The sequence below is a fragment of the Scatophagus argus genome, chromosome 10 (assembly GCF_020382885.2).
Source record: "Scatophagus argus isolate fScaArg1 chromosome 10, fScaArg1.pri, whole genome shotgun sequence".
NCBI lineage: Eukaryota > Metazoa > Chordata > Actinopteri > Scatophagidae > Scatophagus > Scatophagus argus.
Window position 1 is genome coordinate 15,600,876 of NC_058502.1, and position 26,580 is coordinate 15,627,455.

At 40.7% G+C, this 26,580-nt stretch overlaps 1 protein-coding gene across 6 annotated transcripts in view; it reads right to left on the reverse strand.

The window, feature by feature from the left end:
- Window positions 1-26,580, reverse strand: part of macrod2 (mono-ADP ribosylhydrolase 2) — a 393,930-nt gene that overhangs the window by 216,063 nt on the left and 151,287 nt on the right. For all 6 annotated transcript variants that reach the window (XM_046402692.1, XM_046402691.1, XM_046402693.1 and 3 more), the window contains one exon: window positions 15,638-15,754. In XM_046402692.1, the coding sequence (XP_046258648.1) occupies window positions 15,638-15,754 (117 nt within the window). The remainder of the gene's footprint in view (window positions 1-15,637; window positions 15,755-26,580) is intronic.

Consider the following 26,580-nt stretch of genomic DNA (forward strand, 5'->3'; position numbering starts at 1 on the left):
GAGGAAAAAATCAATACAGCCAGTATAGAGTGTTTAGAAAGATAAGTGATTTTTTTCACTTTTCTTTTCTATTGATAATAGTGAGAAAATAAAAATAACATGACAGGGAGATAATAGCACCGTGGTGGCAGTGTCTCTGGTCTTTGGATCTCAGCTTGGAGAACCATTACCGATTCCTTGTTCATCCTCTGAGGCTCTGAGGGCTGACCAGGCACACCGGGGTGACAGAATCAGGAGGAAAATGAGAAAAATAATTGGAAGGTCAAATTTGATAATGGCCACTCCAGTGAAAAACAAGCTCTTAATTGGTATGAAGGCCATTTGGTGAGTTTTCAAGGTAAAATGTGGAAGCGCTCATTATCCTTCCCATCTTGCAAGCCAAGGCAGTGATAGCTTCCACCTTCGTTCGCTGTGTAGAGCCATGACACAAGGCTTCCTGGCTTTTTGTTGGACACAGGCTCCACTCTAATGAGCCATTGAAAAATCATTACAGCATGTTGGTGTGAAATATTTCAGGTGAAAAGTAAAGTTGTGTTTGAGAATAGCAGGTGTCAAAGTAATTGCATCCCTTTTTGCACTCCTTTTTTTTTTTTTTTACCACTTTTCAAGTAACAAGTTGAAATGTCACCTTCTTGAGTTAACTTTTCTCCTATTCTCTGTATTTCTCTTGTTAAACTCATCAGGTTGCAGCATGAGTACATGGTTATACAGCGGGATTGTGAACATGAAGCTCTCTTTCTCTGACTGTGAATCCCACTAAAGCCCTAGTATCACCTGTGAGAGCTGGGAACTTGGCTTTGGGAGCTGTAGAGAGTGTTGCGTGGCAGAATGAGTGTCACCCTGCAGGACGAGTCCTTTCATCAAGCTTCCCACTTACCCTGACCCTGCCATCTGGGAAAACAGATGATACTAATGAGGGATGGCTCCTTGTCTCCTGGCACCAAACGCACACACACTGCTCCCATTGTAGCACACTGTCCCTGCTCCCCACTGGAAGTCACACGCACTGCTCATTATGCAAACATACACACAGTGATGGACAAAGACAGGTATGCAGTGACATGGGGTGGTTCAACAGCATGATAAGAGGTTTAGATGCTTCATGATGAAACAAAAGGCATCAAAAATGCTTACGTTTCAACATGTCTTAATGCAGCAGACAATGGTGCTGTAGACTGTTCTGTTGCTGCACCGTACTCTTTAAAAAAAAGTGACAGTGACGGTGGATGGGTGTTGGGGGGTTACTTGGCTTTGGATTGCTTCTGCAGGAACTGGAAAGGGGTGACCTCTCTGAGACGGAAGGGTCAGACAGGGCTAATTAGTCTGCAACGGCCCCTCAAATTTCTGCCCTGGGATATTAATGAAGTGATCCACAGGAAAGCAGCTGCTCGCCATGCACCCCCACCTCCACCAGGCACACCACACTCCCCTTCCCACCTCAACAACCCACTGCAACCTCCAGTCCCTCCTGCTGCTCTGCGACTCTTCCTAGGAAGGGCAGTGCTGGGCCAAGGAAGGAGCCCACACAACCCCCAGAGAGCATGACAGCTCCCGATCGATGGCCCAGGAGCAGGAGGCGGATGAGCAGAGGGGTGGGGTGTGCAGCTGTGCATGTGTCGCCATGCCAGGAGAGGGTGACAACAGCCTGGCTCTGTGTCCTATATCAACAGAAAAATAATGTTTCCACAGGAGTGAGTACAATGGTTTGAGGAATGGTTGTCTTGTCTTCATATTTTAGCTATTTCTGCCTTCCTGTGGCGTGTCTGAGTGTCGCTGTCATGAGTAACTACTGAGGTAAAGCTTATTAGGGTCTCCACTGGTGGATCTACCCAGATGCTTCCTTCACAGGCATGACGTTTCTTTGTTATTTCTTGCATGTACACACAGTCCACAAAGTAAATGTCACACCAACTACTGTATGTGTCTTTCACATGTGCCATGAAAAATACGGGCTGGAGACATTCCAAATATCATAGAGGAATTTCTAGACATAGGGACAGACAGACAAAAATATCCCCCTCTTGTTACAGTTCCTGAAACATTTTCCCTCAAACGCAAACAAGACAAACCTTTTGAGTAAACGAATAAACACACTGACAGTCAGTTCCATTTTGAATGAAATCACTCCTCTCAGCTCCAGCCCCAGTGCAAATCAAATCACATACCTCTGATCTTTTTCTGTGCAGTGTTTTTATTTATTTATTTGAATTAATTGCAGTAACTAAAAATAATTTTGGAGGCCTTTTGACTATCACTAGTTATAATACACACCAATCTAAGATGACCATCCTTTATTCAAAATTTTAAAAAAAACAAAACCTTTTTCTCCAAGCGTCCACATGGTCCATCATGTCACAAAGACCTGCCCTCTGATAGTACGCTACACAAAACCCCCCTCTGCCCAGAGTTTAGCCTCTCAGGCGGCACTTCCTCTCAGGCTGTGTGCCACCTCAACAAGCCAACAGCTTGCGAGTGAGAGCTGTCAGAGAAGTTTAATTCAGAGCAACAAGGTCCCTGACATGGCTGTAGGATGGTAGCCACAAAGGCCCCAGGGAGAGACAGGCAGCTCGAGTGACAAACAGCAAAATAACCGATGAGATCAAAAATAATTTATACTTTATCCATTTTAAATTAACGCATTGCATGAATACAATCACTAGCCTAATTAATGATATAATTGGCCTCTGCTAGGCTCTGCTCTTACAGAAAATAAAAACTGTCTCCTTTTTTTTTTGTAATTTCATAACCATTGCTGCATCTTTCATAACAGCAGGAATCTTTTAATATAAGCTGCAATCCTTTCATATGACTTCCTCATATCCATTATCATTAATGTCTGCTGACGTCAGCACACCAGAAAATTGAATTTTTCACTTAAACAAATGTCCTTGAATGTAGTGCGGGAGGTTAATATTCCCAGTGTGCAGTTTTCCCCTAAAGGCAGAGGCATCATTTAGCTCTTTCGGGATGAGGTCTTCGGAGAAGCATTTAGTAGAGTGAAATCTCTGTCTTGTTACAGCTCTGACAGCTTATTCTGTGCACATCTACTGTGACTGCAGGGAGACCTGAGACCCAACTGGAGGCCAGTAGGCCAGTGTGAAGGACAGCAACTCAGCAATTGAAGGTGAGTTGTTGTGAGAGGTCACTGTATGAATACTGAATGAGTCACACACTTCCACAAGCTCTGAACCAGTGCATCTGTCATGACTGTGGTGAGGGAAAAAAAATTCAAAAATTCAAATTCAATTCAACTTGGGAAAAAAAGAACAAAATTAATGAGCTTAAAATTCTAAGCAGTTTAATAATATTTTAAGAAACAATACAGATGGTGTTGATACTCTTGAGCACTCGTGCTGGCTACATTAACATGAATTTTTCCTTAGCCTCACATGTTATAACAAAACTTCTAGTCCGAAGATCGCGGTGGATAAACCTCCTGCTGTGAACAATGAGATTCTTTAGATCATCTGCTGAGCTCCAATCTATGGGTAAACAATTGCCAGTGGCACCTGGTAATGACACACTTTACAGATGTCATGTATTGCCGTCACAGAAGCACCTCCATTACAGCAGGGTGTCAAAAAACGTGACCCCTTGTCTCTTTCATCTTCACACCCCTCGATGAACAGTCACACTCCCTGAACTCTTTCCTCTTGATTGACTTTTACCTTTTCAGACATTGGTCTGGGTGCTGAAGTCAAATCCCTGATGAGAGAGCTGACCACTGGTTGGCTCTGATTTCCTCGTAAACAGTGCTGTGTCGTGGTTCATGAGTAACTGAACACTTATTGATTCTAAGGTCTGGGGGGTGACAATAATGAGGTCACATATCAGGCGACAGCTGCGAAGACAGCTTACTTCTCAATGACAGACATGCACACACACAAAGAAATTCTTTTCACCTATCGCTCCATGATAGCATCACTATCCACTGTCTTTGGCAGCACTTTGTTTTTACTCTCCTTATCTGCCTTGCTGTCAATACAGACAACCCTCTGCTCCACTGGGGGCATGAGGCAGTATTGACATTCAGCTCAAACCCACAGCTCTGAGTGGAGTCCAGGGTGTTGCACATGAATTATGCATGCCTTGACGCCAGGGTGCTGAGCAACACCAGTGCCATCATAATTGAAACAATTGAAAAGACAATACCAGATGGGTCAATAATTAGACAGTAGGAGGGGGAAACTTGATCCGGACGCTCCCCTGCTTGCCCTGCCAACCTAACCACCACGCACACAGAGGGGACCTTTACCGACAAGTCCTGGTCCCCTCCTGTGCACAGCCACATGCTGCATGGCATGCTGAATTGTGTGTCTTTGTGTATGGCAAATATTTGGAAAGGAGACTGCAAACGTCCATAGAGAGATACACTGTGCAGACAAAAGTACTGGAGCATTGTCAAAAGTGTGTTGGTATGCTGAAGCATTAAAATTTCCCTTGACTGGAAGTAAGGGGCCGAGCCCAACGCCTGAAAAACAGCCCCAAAGAGAGGTGTGTCTTGATACTTTTGTCTACATAGTACAACCTGTCAGCCTGTGCTGCAGTAGCCGTGGATTGTTCCCAACTGAAAATTCAACCTGTTATGGTTTGGACTTTAAAAAGTTCCAACAAGTGCCAGATAAGTAAAGTTTGTGTAGCAGTTAACAACTGCCAGAAACAGTCCCTGTGTATTGTTTGTCAAAACATTGTCGCCTCGGATTAGCTTCCTGACGTTATTCATTGGTGTCTCTTGGTCTGTGGAAAACAGAGACAGGTGACTGATCCTTCCCTCCAGCGCTGCACTTTCATAAATCCATACTGAGCGCTCCCAGCAGATCCATTACACTCACTGGTCTCCTGGCCAGAGAAACGACTCAAGGTGATCACCATAAAACTGCTTGCCATAGAGCCATTTCTCACCTTGCAATGCCTTTAAAACAACCTGGGAAACAGAGGCAGTATGACAGCAAAACACACACCAGTACCCCAAGCCAACATCTGTCATAAAACCTTATAAGCAAACATGCTCTGGTTTACTACAGCCAATAGTCAATTGAAAGTAACTGCAGAATAAATCTCTGATATATGTGATCACATAAAAGAACAATTACATGTCGAATTGAGCGTAAGTAATTTAAAAAATTGACTATTTTCTCTATTTCCCCTTGACTGTTTTTAAATGTGTTTACACAGCCTACATGCAGTGTAATGTCTTTCTGAAGTCAATACTGACACATATAAAATCAAATGTATTTTAAGCACTAAACAAGAAAATATGATATTGCACATTTACACTCCTCCTCTACTTTGATTAGTTTCCCCATGCCGTTTTGTAGAAAAGCGCAGCGCTAAATTATCATAAGTGTGAATCACATAATTATTATGAAAACCAAACAGCTTCAAGACATAAAGCTGTACAGATGTGAAATGTTTTATTCAGTGTGGTGTGAACAACAATAGGGGTCAGGGAAATAAAATGAAATTAATTAAAGGTTTGAAATTCAAACAGCCTCGGGCCATAAAATCCACACACAGGTATATAAGCTTTAATTTGCCGGGAACATATTGATTGAGATAGCACTTAAACCAAGGTATACCGAAATCTGGGAACCCCCCCCAACACCATAATTTTATCAAAAAGAAGTTTTATTTGCCTTTTTATGGATTCTCATTTCCGTATTTCTCAAAAGAGGTGCCCCTGAAAGCACACATGGGCTCCTGTGTATTGGTCTCATTCCCCATTAGGGTTTATAGAGAGCCACATGCACTTTTATGGGAGGGTTAATGGTTTTTAAGGACTGCACTGCAGGTCTAAATCCACAGCATTAAACTCAAGAATGGCAACCTGGGATATTCACACGGGTCACCTGACTACATTTAAGAATGAAGTAGCATTTGCTTTCCTAACTGGCTACCTCGATGCCTCCATCGCCTCATATCTTCAGCAGACAGATTCTGGGGTGTGAAGTGAAAAAAGAAAAAGGAAAAAAAAAACCTGTCAACGTTTACAATCTTAAAAGCCTAATGAGCGGAAGTAAGCATAGCAATTTAGTGAAAAGAACATCAAAGACTAGGGAGCAACTATTTAGGCAGGCTGTATTCATGCATAATTAGCTGTGAAAATGGCACTACAGGAGTCTGTTACTCCCTGTTCTTAATTAGTTTTTATCCTTAGTCTTGGATGAGAGGTAAACAAAGCCATCAGATTAAAACTTCTTTTCTGAGACAATGCCACTGTTGACAGTGGAGACATGTTTGTGCTACCAATAAACTCTGCATTACTGTCCCTGGGGAATGAGAAACAGTGTTCAGTATTGGACTTAGTCACAGTATCAGGAAGCCTAAAGACCTGCAAAGGCAACACAATGCTATTGTTGTAGCAAGACAGTCAACCTCTAAAATGGAGCATATAATTAAAGGACAGATAGATATTAAAAAAGGATTGGTTTAAGTGCTCCACAAAAAGGAGCTCCTCACCTAACAAGGAAAACAGTTCCTTTGTTAAGGCTCTGTATAGCCTCCCTCTCCACCTATACTGAATATGCTGTGTAAACAACTACCAGGGCTTGAATGCCTAGTTTAATGTCACATCATGCTTCCTTACTCAGCAGCCATTTGTGAAAGACTTTGCTATTGATCGATTCAGGGTCAAATAATTGCTCAGGAACTCCTATGAGGCTATAAATACTGGCAAAAATGTCAAATAAAATTGAAATATCTTTTAAGGTCAAAGTGTGCACAATATTTCATTTTGTCTTATCTGACGTCAGTCTGGAATACACTGACTACATGCTATAGTAAGAAAGACCAAATAAAATTTGGATGGATTTTGGGGGAACTGTTCAGATGGTAAGCTGTGTTTGCCCTTTAGAATAGGAAACCAAAAGTGTAAGATCAGAATTCTACAGAAATACACCAAGAAAACTATGGGGCTATGTTAGAATACATTAAATAAAAAATACAAGGGGATTTCTATTGTAAAGTCACATTACGAAATGTAAGCTAATGATGCAAGCAAGGGCAGTACGAAGAAAGACAAACACTGAGACAAAACTTTCCATCTGATAACAAAAATCTGTTTCCCTCCTTTCTATTAGACTACGACTGCATCATGAGTTGCATGATTTTTGGATAGTAAAGTTAAAAAAGTTAAATATCAGGTAAAAAAAATGTGAAAAAGTCCTTTCATCTTTTGATAATTTTTAGAAATCTTTTAATCTGACAAAAGAGCAGATTTTTGTGATCCCCAACATGAAATTAAAAATAAAAGAAAGGTGTAACAGAATTTGGCAGCCACAACAGATCAGCATTTTTCTCTCTGTGTGTGTGTAAATGTGCCACCACTGGGTGATGAGCCCTTTATAACTACAGCCTTCATTAGGCCAGGCTTACTCAGGGACAGATGGGAAGGTAGGACTGCATTAGAGCTGCTGCCACATTCCAATTCAAACCTGACCTTCCAGTGGTCCCACTTCATCTGCCACCAACAAGCCCCCTCCTGATGCATCACTGTCACTCTGAGGCTCAGGCATGTCTTGCTGGCCCCCCATCACAGCCAAACAACCGACCCACCACACAGGCTGTAAGCTGCTCCTGCACCGCATTACTCCGAAGGCCTCTCACCTCCTATTTTCAGCGATTTTTTTTGGGTGAGACCACTGCACTTTCTTTCTGTTTACCCGATCAGTCAAGATGCCACCCCCCGCCCCTCTAGTTTCCTGGTGATGAATGACCATTGGCCGTCTCACTGACAGCTAGGCAGCTGATGCCACATAATTACAGTATCACCGTTTAGGCAAAATTACCAAATTACTCCAGTCCTCAAGAGGCCTGGAAGACTGACAGGCCAGCCAACAAAGGAAACACAAATATCTGAAAAGAGAGGGACTAAGAGGACTACTTGGGCCTTCACAGACGAGCAGTGAAAATTAGGGTTGTTCTGCTTTTCTTTGAGAGTTCACCCATTACAGCCAATGAGAAGCCTGAGAGTGAGTTGATTTGTCTGGAGGACCAGAGACACTTTTCTCTGACACTCTCATAAATAAAGCTAGAAAACATCTGGCCTTTCCTTCACATGCCATCTCCTTTTAAATACTCAAGTTATTCAATGATTAATTCATCTTGTAATTTTGGAAATTATAGTCACAAAGAGCTTGAAATTTCAACCTACCATCAAGGTCTGACCATTATCTTTTATGCAACAAAGGTTTATTTTTTATAAGGTTTATTTGAGGAACGTTGCTTACCTTTGCTTGATTTAATTCTTCATGTTCCTTAATTTGATTCATATTTTTTATAATAAAAAAAGCAAAATAAAAAAAAAAAAATACCTTTACAACAATAAGTTTTTACATTCAAAAGTACAGGTAGTCAATACCATAATAACTGACAGATGAACTGAATCACTGAGGTCCCAGACAAAAACATTAAAACAATCAAAACTGTCTGGTAAATGGAGTGTGGTTGAAGTGATGAAGTGACATTTACGATGTGAGTGCTAACAGTGAGCAGCAGACAAGATGTTGACTTAGAAGTATGTCTGGTTGGGATTGCTGTGGCCACCAGGGTTGAGTTAAGCCCCACTAATTTATCTACTGCAACAAAGGATTTCTTTCACTCTAGCCTTGAATACAAAATGAGGTGAAAAAACACACCTTGAAACAGTCGTACTGCATCTATTTGATCCATTATGTAGAGATAAAATGCAGTCTGCTCAAGTGTCTGCTATGTTGGCCACTTTATTTCGAAAACCAAGGCTAATAATGTTAACAATGAACTGCTGTTACATAAAAATCTTAATATGTGTTATTTTGATAGTTCAGCTTTGAAGGATTACAGCCCTTCTGTGGCCTGAGAACATATAACAAACAACTGGGATCATGGTCCCCTTTGAAACCCAGTGGATAACGGAAAAGATGCAAGTTGGACAATCTAAAAACAAAGTCACAGTCAGAAGAAGTTCAAATGACCTCCACCCATCTATTAATGCCTTGATTACATTGCTAGCGCTGCAGGAAACATTAAAAGGCAGCAACACAATGAAGCCTAAACTTGAAGCGCAACAGTTGTTGATAAAAGCAAGCCCTCAACAAGATTAAATCCCTCCTTGTAAACAAGTTGTACCCAAATTAACAAATTATTGGCTGTCCGATGGCCCTCTCAAAGTGTCTGAAAGTGTATGCAACGTGGCAAAGACTGCCTCGATAAACAAGCTTGGCAGAATGATAATGTTGTAGAGGGTAATTTAATCAGAATGGGCTATATGTCACTTACTAATAGTGGGTACTTTGCTGTGATTTATCTGTGTTTGCTGAGTGGAGAGAGACGGAACAGACGGCCGGGTCTCCCAGATTAAATAGGGCATGAGAAAGATTCCTCATGCTATCAGGGAGTAGAATTTATCACTGGTTGATGATTAGTATTATTAGCGCAGGTGCAGTCACAGTAAACACCAGAGACTCCCATTTTATACTGAAAGGAAGAAGTAGATAAACATGGAGCTGAACTGAACTGGGGTGCGTCTCCCAAAGGTGCTCTGTCTAACTATGGTATTGGAAGTTCCACTGAGGCTCGTAACCAAAAATACTGTTCGAATGTGGAAACAAACATCCAAAGCTCCTACCACAATGTTTGCGACAGCAGCAGCTCCGGGTCTGTGCCTGTTTGGTGCATGCGTATTGCTGCTTCCAAAACGAATACTGCTCTGTGATTGATTATTATTCTTTTCAGCTTTGTCATTGCACTGATTAGCCACTCTCTTTCACTGTGGCAATAATTCACAATTAGAAAAATCAGGAAAAGGGATAGCAAAAAAAAAAAAAGGAAAGAAAAAAATGACTTGTCTTGTACTTGTTCATTTAGTTCAAGTGCCCTCAGAAATGTTAAGCAGCTCAGTTTGCTGCTCACTGACATCGTGAAAATAAACCAGAAAATGAAATGGCGTAAAACCTCATGATACTCACTCCTTGATACATCACTTGCTATGAGTGGATTTACATGACCTTGATTGGTCTGATAATCTTCATTTTAGCTTAGTGAGATTTGCAAATGTAGCCAAGAGCAGATGCAGTTTATGAAATGTACCTCAAGAAAATTGAGGCTAATAAACTCAATAACAATGGCACATACTGTGTATGTTGTAGTCTACCCAAATGAAATTTATTGTTGTTACAGCGGTGCAGATTCAGAATGTCTTGTACATAACATTCAGCAGAGACAGTGTCATTAAAGACAGCACTCTCACTGTTATAGCAGTGTATAGACTCACTGGTGGCCTGGATACAGGTGTTTGTGGCAGCAGTATGCAAAAAAACTTAATGGCAGAACTGTGTGTTGTTCTACCAAAGCTTGGGCGCTCGCTGCAGAAGTGTGGAGACGTGTCTGGTCATTGCAGAGGCAGAGAGCTAGCTGAGCACGCTCAGAACAGTTAGCATCCAGTTTTAGATTAGAGAGTAATCAAAGATGTGCTGGCGTCTCGATGCTGCATGGATATGGTTGCATCTCTACACTATCGGAGTGGGCTGGGTGGAAGCAATACTCCTAAGGATGAAATCTATAACTTTAAGACTGATAAGTCAGAGTGAAAAGCAGCTCTGTATGAATCCCAATGAGATCTATTTCTGTGGGGGGACCAGTTAGTAACAGAGCAGACCAAACTGTTTATCTGCTCAATGAGATTAGACTCTTTTTAGAGATACAAGCGAACACTGTGTTCATACATGCTGTACAACCTGGGTCATACATGCAAAAGCACAGCTGATCCTTCCTCCTTAGTGTACAGTTGGAGGCCACATATAATTAATAAAGGAAACACAGAAGCTGGCCTCTTGTGACAGCAACACGACAAACCAAATTATTTCTATTTTCTGGACCTTATTTCTTGTATCCAAGTACAATTCATTATTTAAAGCGTATACTTGGAGAATACTGGGTAGGGGAGAAGAGCAAAACAATAAACAGTACAAACGTTTTCAACTGTCAATCTAAAGTAGCCCTGGGGAGGAAGACAAAACTGGGTAAAAGATTTCAGATGAAACTGGAGAGTGAAAACACCCGACATCTATCTAAAAGTTCCTTTGGGACATTAACTTTCTCAAGCAGACCTCTGGTCTAAACTCTAAATACCTTCCAGGTCTACTGTGACAGCTCAGGCTGAAATGTGCAAGTGCAGATTAACCCAGGAGGTCTTTGCCAAACGTTATTAGTGGGAACCTGTGGACCAGCATAATAACAACAAGCTTCTCTCCTCTGATGAGTCACACATTTAAATTACAATAACACCTTGTAAGTAGTGAGTTTTACTGTATACTGTAAACAAGATCACCAAAACACAAATACAAATCATCACTGTCCTGTCACTGATGGGAGAGGAGATTAAGTTATTAGGATATTGTCATTTTTCAGAAATTTACTCCAGTTAAGCTTCTGTCTAACTGTTACCACATACGCTTGTAGCAGATTTAAGCTACAAGAAGCCTTCAGAAATGTGATACTGAATGAAGCTCTTTGATTAAAAGGTAAAATACAAGTATAGAGTATAAGATCATATCTGTGTTTAATATCATCCATTAAATATTAAATATTGCAAGTATATCATCCACCAAATCAATGCTGCTATTCACGATGGTTATGTGAAAAAAACAAACAAACTGCAGTGTTCTTTTGATTCCATTTTCTTGTCAGAGAAACGTCGGATGCAGCGATACCAGCATTCTTTGTGCCCACTTTCCCTGTTTGTTAAATGCCTATCCAAAAACAACAAAATGAAAATGCCACAAATGAAAACAGCATAAAAAAATGTTTTTCAAGCACACACAAGCTCACAAAGAAGTGTCTGCGCCAGTAAAGTCACCACATTGAACAGTTCTCAACTTAGTTATTGCATCTGAGCAGGTGAAAGTTATGAAAATACTCTTTTTGAACCATCTGATATCCTCTTATTAGACCTCGTACTACCTAGTATAATCTATTTCTAATCGCCTTCTTTAGCATTTGGAGTGATTCCACTTGGTGTTTATATTTGGTAGTTAACCCCTATTTTAATGAAATAATTTAGTCACTCTTTTGGCAAAATGCCATAATGGAACAATGGAGGACAATGCTGCAGCACATCCTCCTGTACTGAATTCATAAATATACGACTTATCATCTTTCACTTGACATTGTATTTTCAGCTGATCATTAATCTATGAACAGATGAGTGACTTGTCCAGCACGAGGGCAAATAGACAATTTCCTTGTCAATTTTTTTTTTATTTTTTTTGGAGTCTTTCCGCTATGGTAGCTGGGTAATTACTATCACTGATTAATAATCCTGGGCCAGCCCCATAATAATCTGTCCCACATGTGGTTGGCCATTTTAAAGGAAAGGTTCATTTGCCACTGGGATTCACAGCCTAAACTGCTTAGTGAGACGTAATAGAGAGCAATTTTCTTGTCTTGAGGGAAAAAAAGGCTGAGATGAGGTGGCTTAGGCTGGTCACTTTCCATTGCCTCAGCACATCAAATCGCCAAACAAGGACAACTCTATGATTTCAGATCAACTGCTCTTCTCCCTGTGGGAAGTAAGTAGTTTTCCAGGACACAAGGAGGTATTTTATTGCTTTACCCATTATTTTGAGTATTGAGTTTAAATTGCAATTTCTCCATTTCTTACAAAAATTACAAAATTGACCAGCACAATTTATTGTTGAATAAATTTCAATACACTGGGGGTGATATCTTGAAATAACACTTAAGACTCGAAAAATGCTGTGAGATCAAGAGAAATGGCTTATTTCCACGCATTGTTGGCAAAGTCATGAGATGACTGCTGGGGGTTCAGTATGAAGCCAAGCCTAAATCCCTAAAAATTTAATTAAAAGCCAAGTGATTTACAGTTTGTTCTGCATTATTCAGGATTTAGATTTACTTATTTCCAATTATAAGCAGTGGAATGGATTTCAGAGAGGGGGTCCCCAAAGAAGAGTGCAATCCTCAGAGATATATGTGTTTATAGGAAATTGTGAGAAGCAGCCCAATTTTCCGGGAGAACTGGAAAGAGAACGCCAAAGTTGGAAATACTGAGCTTTGCCAAGATGTAAACGGTAAATGGTCCATCTGTCTGTGTTCTTCTCACTCTTGGAAGAGTAGACGAGCCACCATCTGTAGATATGCGTCAGCAGAAGCAATTCTGCTTGCAATGACAATGAGACCACATGTGTACAGTGACGGCCTGCAGACACACATGCACTTCCATGTTGACGAAAAGCTAAAAATGCATTTATGATATGAAATGAAAAATGTGTGTGGAAATTTAGTGCTAATATTTCTTGGACGACACCAAGTTGGTCTACACGTCTCACCAGCTGAATCCAGACACTTCAGTGTCCTTTGGTATCATTTAACCATTTTAAAGTCTTTGCATTTGATGTCTGACAGGCTTCAGAAATCAATCTGTGAGAATACTAACAACATCGTCAAATGCTTCATTTTCCAGACACCCACTGTGACCATAATAATATTTCAGTTCTCTTTTGACAGACAAGACAATGAGATGTGAAAACTAACTCTACAAACAGCTCTCTATGTAGCTCTCAGTTAGTCTGATCTTCTCTCAAAAAATGCTCACATTGTGTTTATGAGCAGAAAAGCTGGTATTTAGCTTATTAAATTGCTTATTATAAATATAACACTACTTTTGCATAGTTTCAATAGCCACCTCGCTCAGATATTCTGACTATCCATCTACTCTGAATACTGACACGGGGCTGTTTGCTGAAGTTAATCATTTGATTATACAAATATTAGAATTAATTTTATGCCAAATGTTATCATTGTAGGCATTTAGCTTCAGCCACAAGACAAGACACTGCCATTTCACTGAGAGCTTTTACCTTTTCTTGCTACGCCTACATGTCGCATCCCAGAATTCAGAGAAATTCAAAAATGTGAACATTGTGTATTGTCTTGGTTGTTTACTTTGTTCAGAGATGAGGGGGAGGACAGACTATTTTTTGAGATTTCATAAACTGAATAGATTGTTGTGTGAAGTCACGGCAGCTTTATAATGTGTGTAGGTGGAACAAATAAGTCAGAGACGGAAATTAATGGGAAAGAAAAACAAAATCATAACAGTGGATAGTCTTTGGGAATGAGCAAGATCTCTTGTCTGCTGAGAGCTCACAAAGAAAAGTCAAGCGGCTGTCAGTTTCTTAGAGCAGACAAGAGAGACAACGCTGATGGTGACAGTGATCAGAGTTGGAAGATGAGAAGATGATACCAGCTGGAAGAAAAGATAGCTCTAATATGAAATAACATCACGTTCAAAAAAGAACCGTCTGTCCCCAGTAAAGAACTACACAATCTATTGCGAGTTATCAGCGCAGAGAAGGTGTTTTGCCCAGAGATAATTACAATAACAGTACCCAGTGGCAGTGTGATTGCTCCCAGGTGACATTGCAGGTTATTAAATTGTCATGGTGCACACTGTTTTTGCCATGCACACACACTTGAACTGGCTGCCCACAAGACTGGCTCACAGTTTATCTGCTCCATTTGTTTGACATCTTTACGACATACCGTATTAACACAACCTAATTTCATCTGGGCCTCAATGTCTTCTCTTGGCTGTCTCACGGAAATCCTTCAGGGTTAGGTTAGGACTGCTGGGACATTTGTCTCGACCGAATTACACCAAGTGACATTGCTTCCGTCCTATCATGTTTTCAATTTCAAGTTTGCAAGGAAAGTGACACGTGTTACTGACAAGTACTAAAAGAAATTAGTTTGGAAATTTGTACTATACATATTGTTCAGTCCTGACTTGATTACAAAAAAAACAGATCAATGATGGAGGTAAAATCAAAGAAAACATAGCAGTCCCTCTGCTGATCACTTATGGCGTGACAGTAAGAGTTATGTGATCCGTTAACAGAATAAATCAGGGATGAAAAATCAATCAAATTAAGCAACTAATAGCTCCCTTAATGTCTTTGTTTGTGTGCAGATGACACTCCCATTCAGCCATACAACAAGCACCAATCATATTAATTATCCTCCAAATAACAACTCCCCATTTATTACAAATGAGTTTTCAAAACTAATAAATTAAGATTAAAATGTTTTTTATTTTGCACATTAAAAGCATCTGACTCAGTATTTGGATTTGTCTCTAGTGACAACAGTCATTACGTGCAGGTGAGCATGTGTATGGGCAGGCATCGGTGTGTGTAGCTCGAGAGTTCCATTTGCAACACGATCATGTTCATCCAAACTTAGAAACTATGACCTCAATTTAAAATATGATGCATGTGCACACGGAAAGTGCAAAACACCTCTGTAAAATCCAGCAGCTACACAAAAACAATATCTTTTGGTTTTTTTTCAGTGACTGTGACTTTGCTGCTGTTTATTGCCGGTGGAGTCCACCAGCTGGTTGAGGGGCCTTAGGTTTGAATAAATGAGGCCGTTTTATGCAAACAATGTAGATTAATGCCGGAATGTATAATGTTTCATTCCTCTAATGTTTACCACTAAATCTTAATATTCATTAAATGTCAGGTGACATCGCAATGGCAGCAATTTTGATTAGTGAACATTCCTGCAAGGCACCCGTACACACATCACAGAACCAACGAGAAAAAAAAAAACAAACATATTAATTAAGGATACTCACATCTTGCAGGGAGATCATAGCCGCAGGTGATCTTGGCTTTGCCGGTTTCACAGCCATTTAGAGAGTGGCACTCATCATACAGACATAACCCTGCCGCTTTGTGTATGCAGCCATCCACTGAAACACAAACAGACATACAAAGAGAGGGTGAGGCCTACCCGAGGTGAAACATATGAAGGAAGACACAGGACATGTCTCAAACCAGCTGGGCTAATTAGCAGATTGCGTGCTTTATCATGTCAGGACAAACAAGCGTTTACAGGAACAGGACCAAGAACAAGCTGAAAATTATGTTATGTATGGGTTTGATTCGACTTACTGAATCTCTAGGTTCTTAATTTATCTCCCCAGCTCTGTATCTCCCTTCTGTAGGGAGACTAGCTCTGCCATAGCGTGCTGCCCCTGTTGCTGGTAAATATTGACGAGCTTAGGAATGAAATTAGCTGGGCCAGGATCTAATAACGCCTCCGCACACAGTGAAAATGAGACTGTTCTTCCTGTAATCCCTCTCCACTGTCAACAACAATATACAGTAAGATCATTAACTGTATTTTCTACCCTGTGGTGGGAATCTTACATCTGTCCTATTCTCTGTGGTGATCCTGTTATGATGTGGATCTGCGTTCTGATTCTGTCGTGCTCCCTGTTGATGTGTGTGTCCTGGTTCTACGGAGACCCCAGGCCCCCCGCCCCCCCTAAGGTTTTAATTTTACCGGGTTAAGGCCGCGATACACATGATTGATGGCATGTCTTACACGAGAAGGCAGAGAGATAGAAATCCACATTATCCGTCTCTGAAAGCCTGACATCCCTTCAAGAGCATGTTATCAATCACACGGAAACATCATAAAATCCTCCTCAAGTTGTCCTGTAAAAATCCTCATAAGACATTACACGATAACAGTAGCAGTTTGACAAACAGACGTGTCTTTTCTTTGGTTTCTGTTTGTAAAGACTTGGCCAATGGAGAGAACGAGTCTCTGAGACTGACTTTATCCATCAAAGCTAAAACAACTGAGAGTTAAGATCGCATGCAGGATAACCAATGTTTACATATTCTGAACTGATGATGAAAAAAGAACAGAAGGAACAGATTAAAAGGAAAGAGATACACATTTATATTTTTGATAGAAAGGAAAACGTGACTCTAATCACTATCTTCATCTGCAGAGTTATAATTATTCGCATACAGTGTCGGGGAGAAAAGAAAGCTGTGAAAAACGGCTGAAGACGCCTCAAAAATGTACTTTGCTTCACATCGTCAACACAGACAAAAAGTCTTTTGATGAGGGATGGTCCTTTTCTGAGCTTCTTTCAATTTCTCAGGGATGAGTCAATGACAACAGCTGGGCGGAAGATTCTCTAGCTCTATCAATCATCTTTAATGGACTGAGGGACAGGCAGCTGACAGAGACGAATCCTGATGGCTTTTCGAAAAAGTAACACGAGTCTGACAGTGATGTGGATATGAGGAGGTATCGCTCTGGTGACAATGAAAGCTACTTAACACAACACAGAAGGGATGCTGGCTGTTGGCTTAGCTGTTTTTTTTTTTAATATTATCCACTGCACAAACAAGATTGTCCATGATCATCAGCCACACTTATTTGCATCATAATTGCTTCTCAACATGTTGCAAACATGAACTGCTAAATGCACAGGCTGAACTGACAGCTCTGTATAACTGCATGCTTTTCATCAACATACACATGATGTCCTTCCTCCCATTTAATAAAATACTGTATTTTTCTACTGTGTTCTGTACAGCACTGAATTATTTAGATTTACGGATTTAAATGTGTTTACCTGATGTTAACATCGGCAGCAGAGACAGTCCAGTCAATAACATCTAATGTTTCCATTCCAGTGTTTGCCAGGAAAGGTGAACTGACAACATTTTTCATGTTAAGTTCTATTACAGCTTAATTAAAATCTGTGGGGGTTTTTTTGTAATTTCTTTTTGGTGTTTCAGCTTTATTTGTGATAGTGACCGCCAAAGCGAGATGAGAAAGGCAGCGGGCACAGAGAGAAGGAGCGACATGCAGCGAAGGACTGGGCTGGAATCAAACCTGGGCAGCTGGATGTATCATCCAAATGCAGTTTTCACTTCATAATGTGATAAGCTATGTAAAAGGGTCCAAAGGAACTAACATAAAGTTGATATAAGGACTGTGATGAAGCCATAACTATAGCAGTTTCTAAACATTTGGCAAGTGATCTTCACTCTAAGTTGTGTTTGTTCCACAATACTTGGACCACTAAACTGAAGAAAACAATGTCAGAAATAAAAGGGAAAAACAAACAAACAAACCACACACTAAAATTTGCACATCATGACTTCAAGAGAACACCATTTTTCCAGTGCTCTAGCTGACTCATCCACTTGCTAAACAACAACTGAATTCAGTCTTTCAACAAGAATGGCAACCTGCCCTTCAGGTAAAAATATATCGTAAAGGTGGTGGTTGAGAAGAAAAACATTGCTGAATATTTGGAAGGCTAATCAATACAAAGAATATTTCTGTTGGTATTCATTTATTATAGTGTAAAGCAACTGTGTTGTTCCTCTGATACATTGCTTCAACCTGAAAGCAGCTTGGAGAGACACTTCAACAGAATAAAAACATTCTCAATGCTTCCTAAGAACAGGTGTAAAGTACACTGTCTGTTGTTTCTTGGTTATATAAAGGCTACCAGGTTAAATTTAATAATGTCTTCCTCCAGTTTGCAGTGTTCCCATAGGAGTCCATTCTCCCCAGACATTTCCTTCTGATCACTACCAGGCATGACTGATCTCTTACCTATGGGCACCTTGGGAACCCAGCATGCAACAGCACACAGGAACCCTGTATGCTGTTGCATGCTGGGTATTTCATCGCAGTAACCGAAGAATAAGGTGGCGGATAATACTTTCGTTTCCTTTTTGCTGTGCTTTTTCGTTCATGGTTACATAAGCTACAATAATTGTGAAACTCTTTTTCTGATGCTACTGAATGTCTCGCTGTGCATGTGGTGTCAGCGACTGCCTACAAGCCTAGAGATTTGCTCATAGTACCCGTAACCGGAGAAGAAGATGCTGAACCGATCTGGCCGATTGCCAGAATCTTGGATGCTACAGTTACAGATTTAATTTACATGCTTTACTCGGAGCGTTTCACGGAATGGGTGGAGAACTGCAGCAGCATCGTGGGGAAAATGTGTGTGTACTGCTGTGTGTCTGAGAAAGACACATATAGAGAAAGAGGTAAGGAAGAACTGAGAGCAGAGATATGTTTTAAAATGTACTTTATAATTTTCAGGCATTCAAAACTTAACCGTGTGAAGACATTTTTTGTGCCCATTGTTTGGGCAACTAAAAGCAGATCTGAGTTTGCGTGAGTGGAGATGTGACCCACATGTGATTTGACCACTAATTTATTTTCTCATTTAAGTGGGATTTCAGCATTATTCCCTGCAGATTTCTACATTATGGATGCCTGTAAGAGTACAAAGGCAGCCTCAGATTCTCATCAACTATGAATGGCATTTGCATTCACATCAGAAAGGAGGACATGCCATCTCACTGCCCTGATAAGATACCAAGGCTTCGGCAATCATAAACAATTCAATATTGTGAACATATTGATAACACTCTTTATAGTTAATTCTGATTAACTGCTAATGCAATTCCATTTCTGGGTCAACATATTCAACTGAAATTTTGTAGTTTGCAACAATAAATAAATTTCATTTGTCTAACAATGAAGTTTTGTCATTATCCACAGACCTAGAAGTAGTTTCAGTAGTACTCCTGGAGGCAACTATGTCTAATTTTAAGCATAAGAAATAATCATATTAACAACAACAACAACAACAATAATAATAATAATAATAATAATAATAATAATAATAATTGACTGCATGATGATGCACTTGCATCACAGCACTGAAAGGTGATTAAAGTGACCTCTGTCTCTCTCTCTCTCTCTGTCGTGCCCCGGTGAAGGCCAAAATGAATATGTTCCTGGCTACGTGATGCACAACAGGTGGTGCCCAATGCTATATTTCTACTCCTGTTATGCCTTCTTTGTGGAGGACATTTTATTTAACAGGCTTAATATTCTGGCGGCAGCATCTGCTTCTGTCCACCCCACTGCTGGGCTTCCTCAGCTCCCCGTTGAAAAATATAACAGTTAATACCTCATCTATCTCTCTCTGTGCAGCCTGCCACTGCTTTAGACTTGGCCTATGTGGGACAAAACATTTATTCATCTTGTCTGACTGCCTTGCTCAGAGAAAGCTTCCCCAAGCAGCCACTCCAGCAAGTCCACACAGCTAATGAAGATAACTTTGAGCGGTGGCTGGACGGCATCCCTCTGAACTCATAATGGGAACAAGAAGAGAGCAAGAGACAGAGAGGCAGCCATATTGAGAGAGACAAAGAAGATGAGTGTGTGTGTGTGTGTGTGTGTGTGTGCGTGTGTGTGTGAGCGCGTGTGTCAGTCTAGAGCAGTTTGAATTAGTTACTCAGCGGTACCCTTGGCTCCTGCCATTGTTGAAGACACCCCTGCCTTGTCCTCTCAAGGCTCCGTTCCCACATGCATTAAGGGACTCAGCAAAGCTCTGCTTACTCTCCCTGGGCTTCTCCCAGGCAGCCCGAAAAACCAAGGGTTTTCAATCGCTCCCTCAGATACAATGAATACCTGCTCTGCTCTCATTACAATACCCTGCTTTTCAGAAATAGTGTCAGCTGCAATTTTCTCTCCTAATTATTTTCTGCTCCTCTGAGGGTTAGGTTCAGGACTGGAGCCAGAGGAGGCAGCACAGGGTGGGCAGGAGGGAGGGGGTTGTGGTGAGCTGGATTCTACCTGGCAGGATATGAATATCAGTCCGTAATCCAACAGAGAGGAATAGACAGTCATTCATATCGAGGTAGGCCTAAACTTCAACCTCTTGCCTGTGAGGGCAGCACACGCTGAAACACCAAGACCTCCTCTGGGTGGGTCGGGTGAGTTTGATCAATGCTACTCTCACACTGGGAGTTGCAGTTTCCACACAAAACCAAAAACATTCCTGAAACTAATAAGCCATATATTCCCTCTCACCTATTTTTTTGTGGTATCCATGGCAACAGCGTATTTCCTCTGTCCTCTCTGCACTTTTCAGAGCTGTACACTGATCAGAGCCCCTCCACAACTCCACCTCTGTGATTTACGACACAATTTTCTACTCAACTAATTTCATTGAAGGAGATAATGACATGGATTAGTCGCTAATCAAGTGTCAATCAGAAATCTGGCTGAACTAAATGTCAGGTGGAATATGTTCAAGCCACTGTAGTTACTCCCTTGTGATGCTGGATTATGTGTCCTAATCACAGCAATTTTGGATGCAATAGGAGCCAGAGATCGCTCTCTACTGTAACCAAGTTCCCAGGAAAGGGATAATAATCTCCATTTTATCTATAATACCCAGGTAAACAAGGGATTTGGACTAATAGAATGTCAGGCAGATAGTCACAGATGTTACTCTCTAAAGTGGCATAAAGTACCCGAGGCTTACATGACTCACAATTCCCCTGACACAGCAATGTAAGCGGAGACCACAATAAATGACACAACAATCACAGGTTCCACTACGACGCAGTGGAAACCCTATTGTTATTATTGTTACAGTTCAGCCCAAGTTGACAAATATGTCAGTAAAGACCGGAAGGAATTTCTCTGAAATGGCATAAAGAAAGGCAGCAGGTTACAGTTTCAGTCTTAATTTTTTTGTTTTGTTTTGGTTTTTTGTTGGTTTTTTTTTTTGTTTGTTTTTTTCAAACAAACTATGGGCCATATTAATACCAGAGCAGTTTGAGGCTTATTTAGAAATCTGGAGATGAGACTTTAAAGTTTGAATATGCAGACGGGCACTAAGAAATCTGGAGTGCAAGAAGCAGAAGCATGAAGCAGCACAGCAGGAGGATTGTACTACACACCTCCCAGCTGTCGACGTTTATGAGTGACACGCATATCTGTTCAATGAACTAAAACACCACTTGTAAAGCAGAAGAAAAAAAAACAATGAAACAAACCCTAAAGCAACTTAATGTTTACTGACGTGATTCTATGTTATATCGTGCTCTTTTACACTGATCCTACTAATGTCTCCTCTTTTAATATCGTTGGTATATTAAACGAACATGGCGAGGATTACTTCAGTCGGTTGAAAACAGAACTTGCGGCAACATTCACAGCACCTTTCCACCTCCTGTTGACACTGAAATTGTCAGATCGTGTGTTAGTCAGAATTTGTTTCAGTGTACGGCATCACATGTACAGTTCTATTAATTTCCAACTATATTTAAAACGTAGCTGTGCTAAAGTTGATGAGACACCCAGTTAACAATGATACTCTGCATTTCATGCTATATATTGATCATGCTGACATTAGCTAGCATCCAACTCACTGTGGACACATTCAGTTCAAAAAAAGAATTATTTTATCATTCAAAAGAAGGGGAAAAATTTCCAGAGTGAAGCTCAAGTACTACTTGTAAGAGCATTTAAAAACTACAGGTGAGTTTTTCGGAGCAAAGGCTGAAAAAGACATATAAGGAGCACACATTCGTCATGCTGTTGTTCCCAGGGCCGTAAAGGAATGCCAGGTTAGGTTACCACAGCTCGTGTGACACCGTCGTTGGAAACCTGGAGTCCAACAGCTGTGGACGCCTCGGTGCCAAACCCCAGCCGTGCTGAACTCCCTGGGACAATAGTGAAGGCACCGGCCCTCACATTTAAAGATGTTATTTTAACTCCTCTGTCCTGTTGTTGCAGCGTTCCCTGTCTGAGGTAGCGGAGTCACTCTGTCCCAAACAAGCTGAAATACGCTGTCTGCATTCTTTACATGACGGGGGGGATTGCTCATTCACTCCAGGTTGGCAACACTTTATTTGAAAAGTCTGATACTAAGTTGCCTATAATGTCAAACAAATCAAATAAATGAATAAATGTTTTACCATTATTATATCATTATTTCCTCTAGTGTAACTAACAAACTTGACCCCATTCTGAATCACACATCCAACCCTAAAATGAGTCCAAACATTGACAGTCTACTGGGCATGAGTTTTACTTTAAACTCCACATCTTAGTCACAGTTTGTACAGTTGATGGGACATGGAGTATCAACAATGGATTATCCAAATTAAGTGTGACAAGCTGCCCAGTGTGGCTCCCAGATATGTTTTGTAGTTTGCATGCTTTAGCTGTAATGACTTGCATTTCCTCACAGTCCTGGGAAACCCACATGGAAACCCATGCATGATGTTCTCTGCTTTAAACTGAGCTAAAGTGTTGCTATGGTGGAATGACTGGCTCAATATCTGTGCCAAACAAAAGGGCCACAACATATCATCAAGGTGTACGTAACGTCTTCCAAAGCACCACTCTTGTCATTTGCAGTCAAGATCGTCCCCATGTCACAGATTGTGACCACAGCTGCTTCCAGAATGGTATCCTCTCCAAAGGAAATTTGGAGTCTTCTTCTGCTCAATTTAGGTCTCCAACCTCCTTTCATTTCTAGGTGTAAGGTGTCCTAATAATCACAAATAAACACAAACCTCCTCTTACAGTTTCCTCTCTCTCCTTCAATATCACACTCATTTTTCACCTTTGACTTCCCATCCAGTCTTTTATTATAAACAAGAACTCTGTCAATGTGGCCATTATCGCCTCGTCTCCTCGGCTGGATTACCTTTGGCACCCCAGTTTTACAATCACTGCCACCGGAAAGAGAGGGAGTAAAGGAGAATGTCAGTAGACAGAAAGGTATAAGAGACTCAGATCTTTCTCTTCCGGCAAAACCAATCTAGAGTGTGTGTGTGTGTGTGTGTGTGTGTGCATCGCTGTGCATCTGTGTATTTTATTTTGTGCCTGCAGATGGGGCATAACTGCTTTTTTTGTAGGGTCAATTTAATGTTGAGGTCAGAGCTGTCACAGCTGCCCAGTCAGGAGCGCAGCCTCTGATTGGTTGACAAGTCTGGAACAAAGACTCTGACTGATCAAGAGACTCAACCTAAGGCATCACTGAAGTAACAATGGAAGGCTGGCAACAATGCCAACATAACTGTTTTCAACAGAGGGAAATGCATAAATAATCACAGAAGATATTCAGAGTCAGATTCATCACCATGGATTTATTTTACAAAGTCTCAAAAAAGACACTGCAGGTCAAAGCCAGATTACAAGGTTTCCGAAAGGGATATGACTGGCACCAGAGCCAACATGAAGGGTACCATATTAACCTCTCCTGCTTAGCTTCCAGGCTTGCTACTCTAACCCTTATTAACTTTACAGGACTTTTCTCTGTTGGGAGAAGCCACAGCATATATTAACTGACACATATTGTATTTACTGCCACATTAAAAACTACTGCTACCCTTCTGCTCTGCTCGCATTTCTGCTCACAAATGCTCTCTCACTCAATATACACAGCACTGCCCTATTCCCCAACAAAATCCCTTATTTCAAGACTGTATCTATTTATTTCCTTATTTATTCATTCATTCACTGTAAAGCATGGTAAACCGTTGGAGACTATTATTATTATTATTATTATTATTTTTCACAGTAAGAAACAATGCATATCAGCACAGCCCTACCTGCAGAGTTTACAAAGACATTCATTCACACCACAATGTAAAGAAAAATTACCATTTCTCATTCACGTCTTTCATGTGATAATTGTCTAAGAGCTAAATTGTTTATAAAATTACACACATTGGTTCTCGGGGTTCCTGAGAGGAATCAAAGCATTTCTGAACAACTTGAAACATTATTAATAAGAACAACATGACATGCAGTTAATTCCTCCCCGCGAGGGATCCTGACATCAAAGAGCTCTCGTAGAGGGGGTTTACCAAAGCCATAACATCTCTGGTACAAAGGTAGTCAACATGTAACCCACCAACACCAGGAAGCATCAGTGAGCTTGCCAGAGCCTTCTCAGTGGGTGAGGAGCAAATCAGCTGCCACAGAAGATAACATGAAATATGACTTTTCTGGGACTTGAGTCCTAATTTCGTACCATAAGCATGTAAATGTGAGCTGGTATGACAATAAAAGTTCCTTGATCCTTGAATTTCAAAGTATAAACCCTTTGCTGACCAGTAAGGGCTCCCCTTGGAGTAGAAGAGTAAGAACTGCATGTGAATTATTGATTAGATACATTATGTTTTTACTTTACATTAATAAACACCTACCACTTCCATCACTATCAACTCAGGTAGTGAACTGATGTTTTTAGTGTGTTATTAGCTATATTTAAATGATAGGAAGCTGTATCAGTCATAGAGATCTTTTAGTTACTTAACAAAATACAGCCGGTTCTCCTCAGATGTGGGACTATTTGGAATCAATACAACACACACATTTTCATCCAGACATAATTAAAAGTCACCTCTTGAAGAAACTGCCCTCTTTGAGAAGTTGGGCTAACAAGGGACACGCTAATGTTGAGAAAACATGGCCAAAAAACACAACCCCCAGAGCACATCCAGGACAATTTTATCGTAAATTACTTCCCCGTACAAAGTTCACCTTTGAGTCACCCAGGAGAGCCTGGTGCATGATGGCAAAAGATGGCTTTACTCAGAACAAACTGAAGTTGGAACAGAAGCACTTTGTTCGATGCATATACTTCACTGAGTAGCTACAACAGTGGACGGGATGAGACAAATGCATGTAATTATTGAGCAGCTGAACAGCAGGCTTTAAGGCTGGTGAGGAGAGAAAGCAGGGAAGCATGGCTGCTGCTTCAGCCACTTGGATCTTCAGGCCAAATTCTCTGGCAAGTCTGTAATTGCGGAAATGAAGAAAGATGGAGCCATTCAATGAAAGGCCACTGCTTTGGATTAAAATGCATGAACAGCTGTTGCTATTATGCATGGTTCTTTGGGTTTGCTGGTGCAAGGCATTTCTTCAGCAAAGTCTACAGACTTGTACAATATATTAACATTTGCAAAGTAGCACAGGGGGCACGTCACAACCTCGCAGAGAGCTATAGAAATAAAAGGTCATCATAGTTTTGTATTTCTTGATGATTAAGCTGATTTTACCTGTGAAAACAGATGCTGTGCTAGAATTCTCGTACAGGTAAAGCAAACAAAAAAATGCTGAAAATTTGATACAAGACTACGGGACCATGAACTTCATGGTGTATACGTACAGGAACTGGGACTTCAGGCTTTTTTGGTCACATTCCTAATGTTGTTGAACTTGAGCAACAGAAAACCTGCTTTTTAATATATATAAAATGATGCTACTTGCTCCATTTACAGTAGTTACTCTCCTTACTCCTGTCTGCTAACATCTTGCTGTTCCTGAATGTTTGCATACCATACAATGTCTAGCATATGCAATCTGACAATGTTGTAAGCATCACAATAATACTGCAGTGCAGGGCAAGCTAAAACTTACAATGTTAGTTGTTACCACAGATTTCACGTTTCATGTTTTCAGTCCATTGCTGATGTCACTGAAACCTTGCACCAAAATCGTCATGTATGTGCTATTTTTTAAACATGGATAAACCTACAAGGCTCTGGTTTTCTTCTCCTTCTTCTGGTGCTTCACTTTCGATAACACAATAAAGGTAACAGTAGAAAGCAGCGTGGAGGCCAGTGAACATGTTATGGTGATCGCTTTTTTTACTTCAGCAACTCTTTCAAACTTAACGTCGACTGGATCGCAGCTTGAAAGGAGATGAGTGGGAAAATGCTTATACGTCATGTTCTGAAGCTGGAGCCGATAAATATTGACTGTAGACTCATTTGACCCAGCAATGAGTGCACCTATTTTCACTGAACAGACAAGCAAGATGTTAATGGGAGGTTGTGGGTTTTTCCCAGTGTGAAAGCTATATAAGGGATTGTGGTATTATTCATTAGGCTCTTGCCGAACTGTTTGAAATGCTTGTGG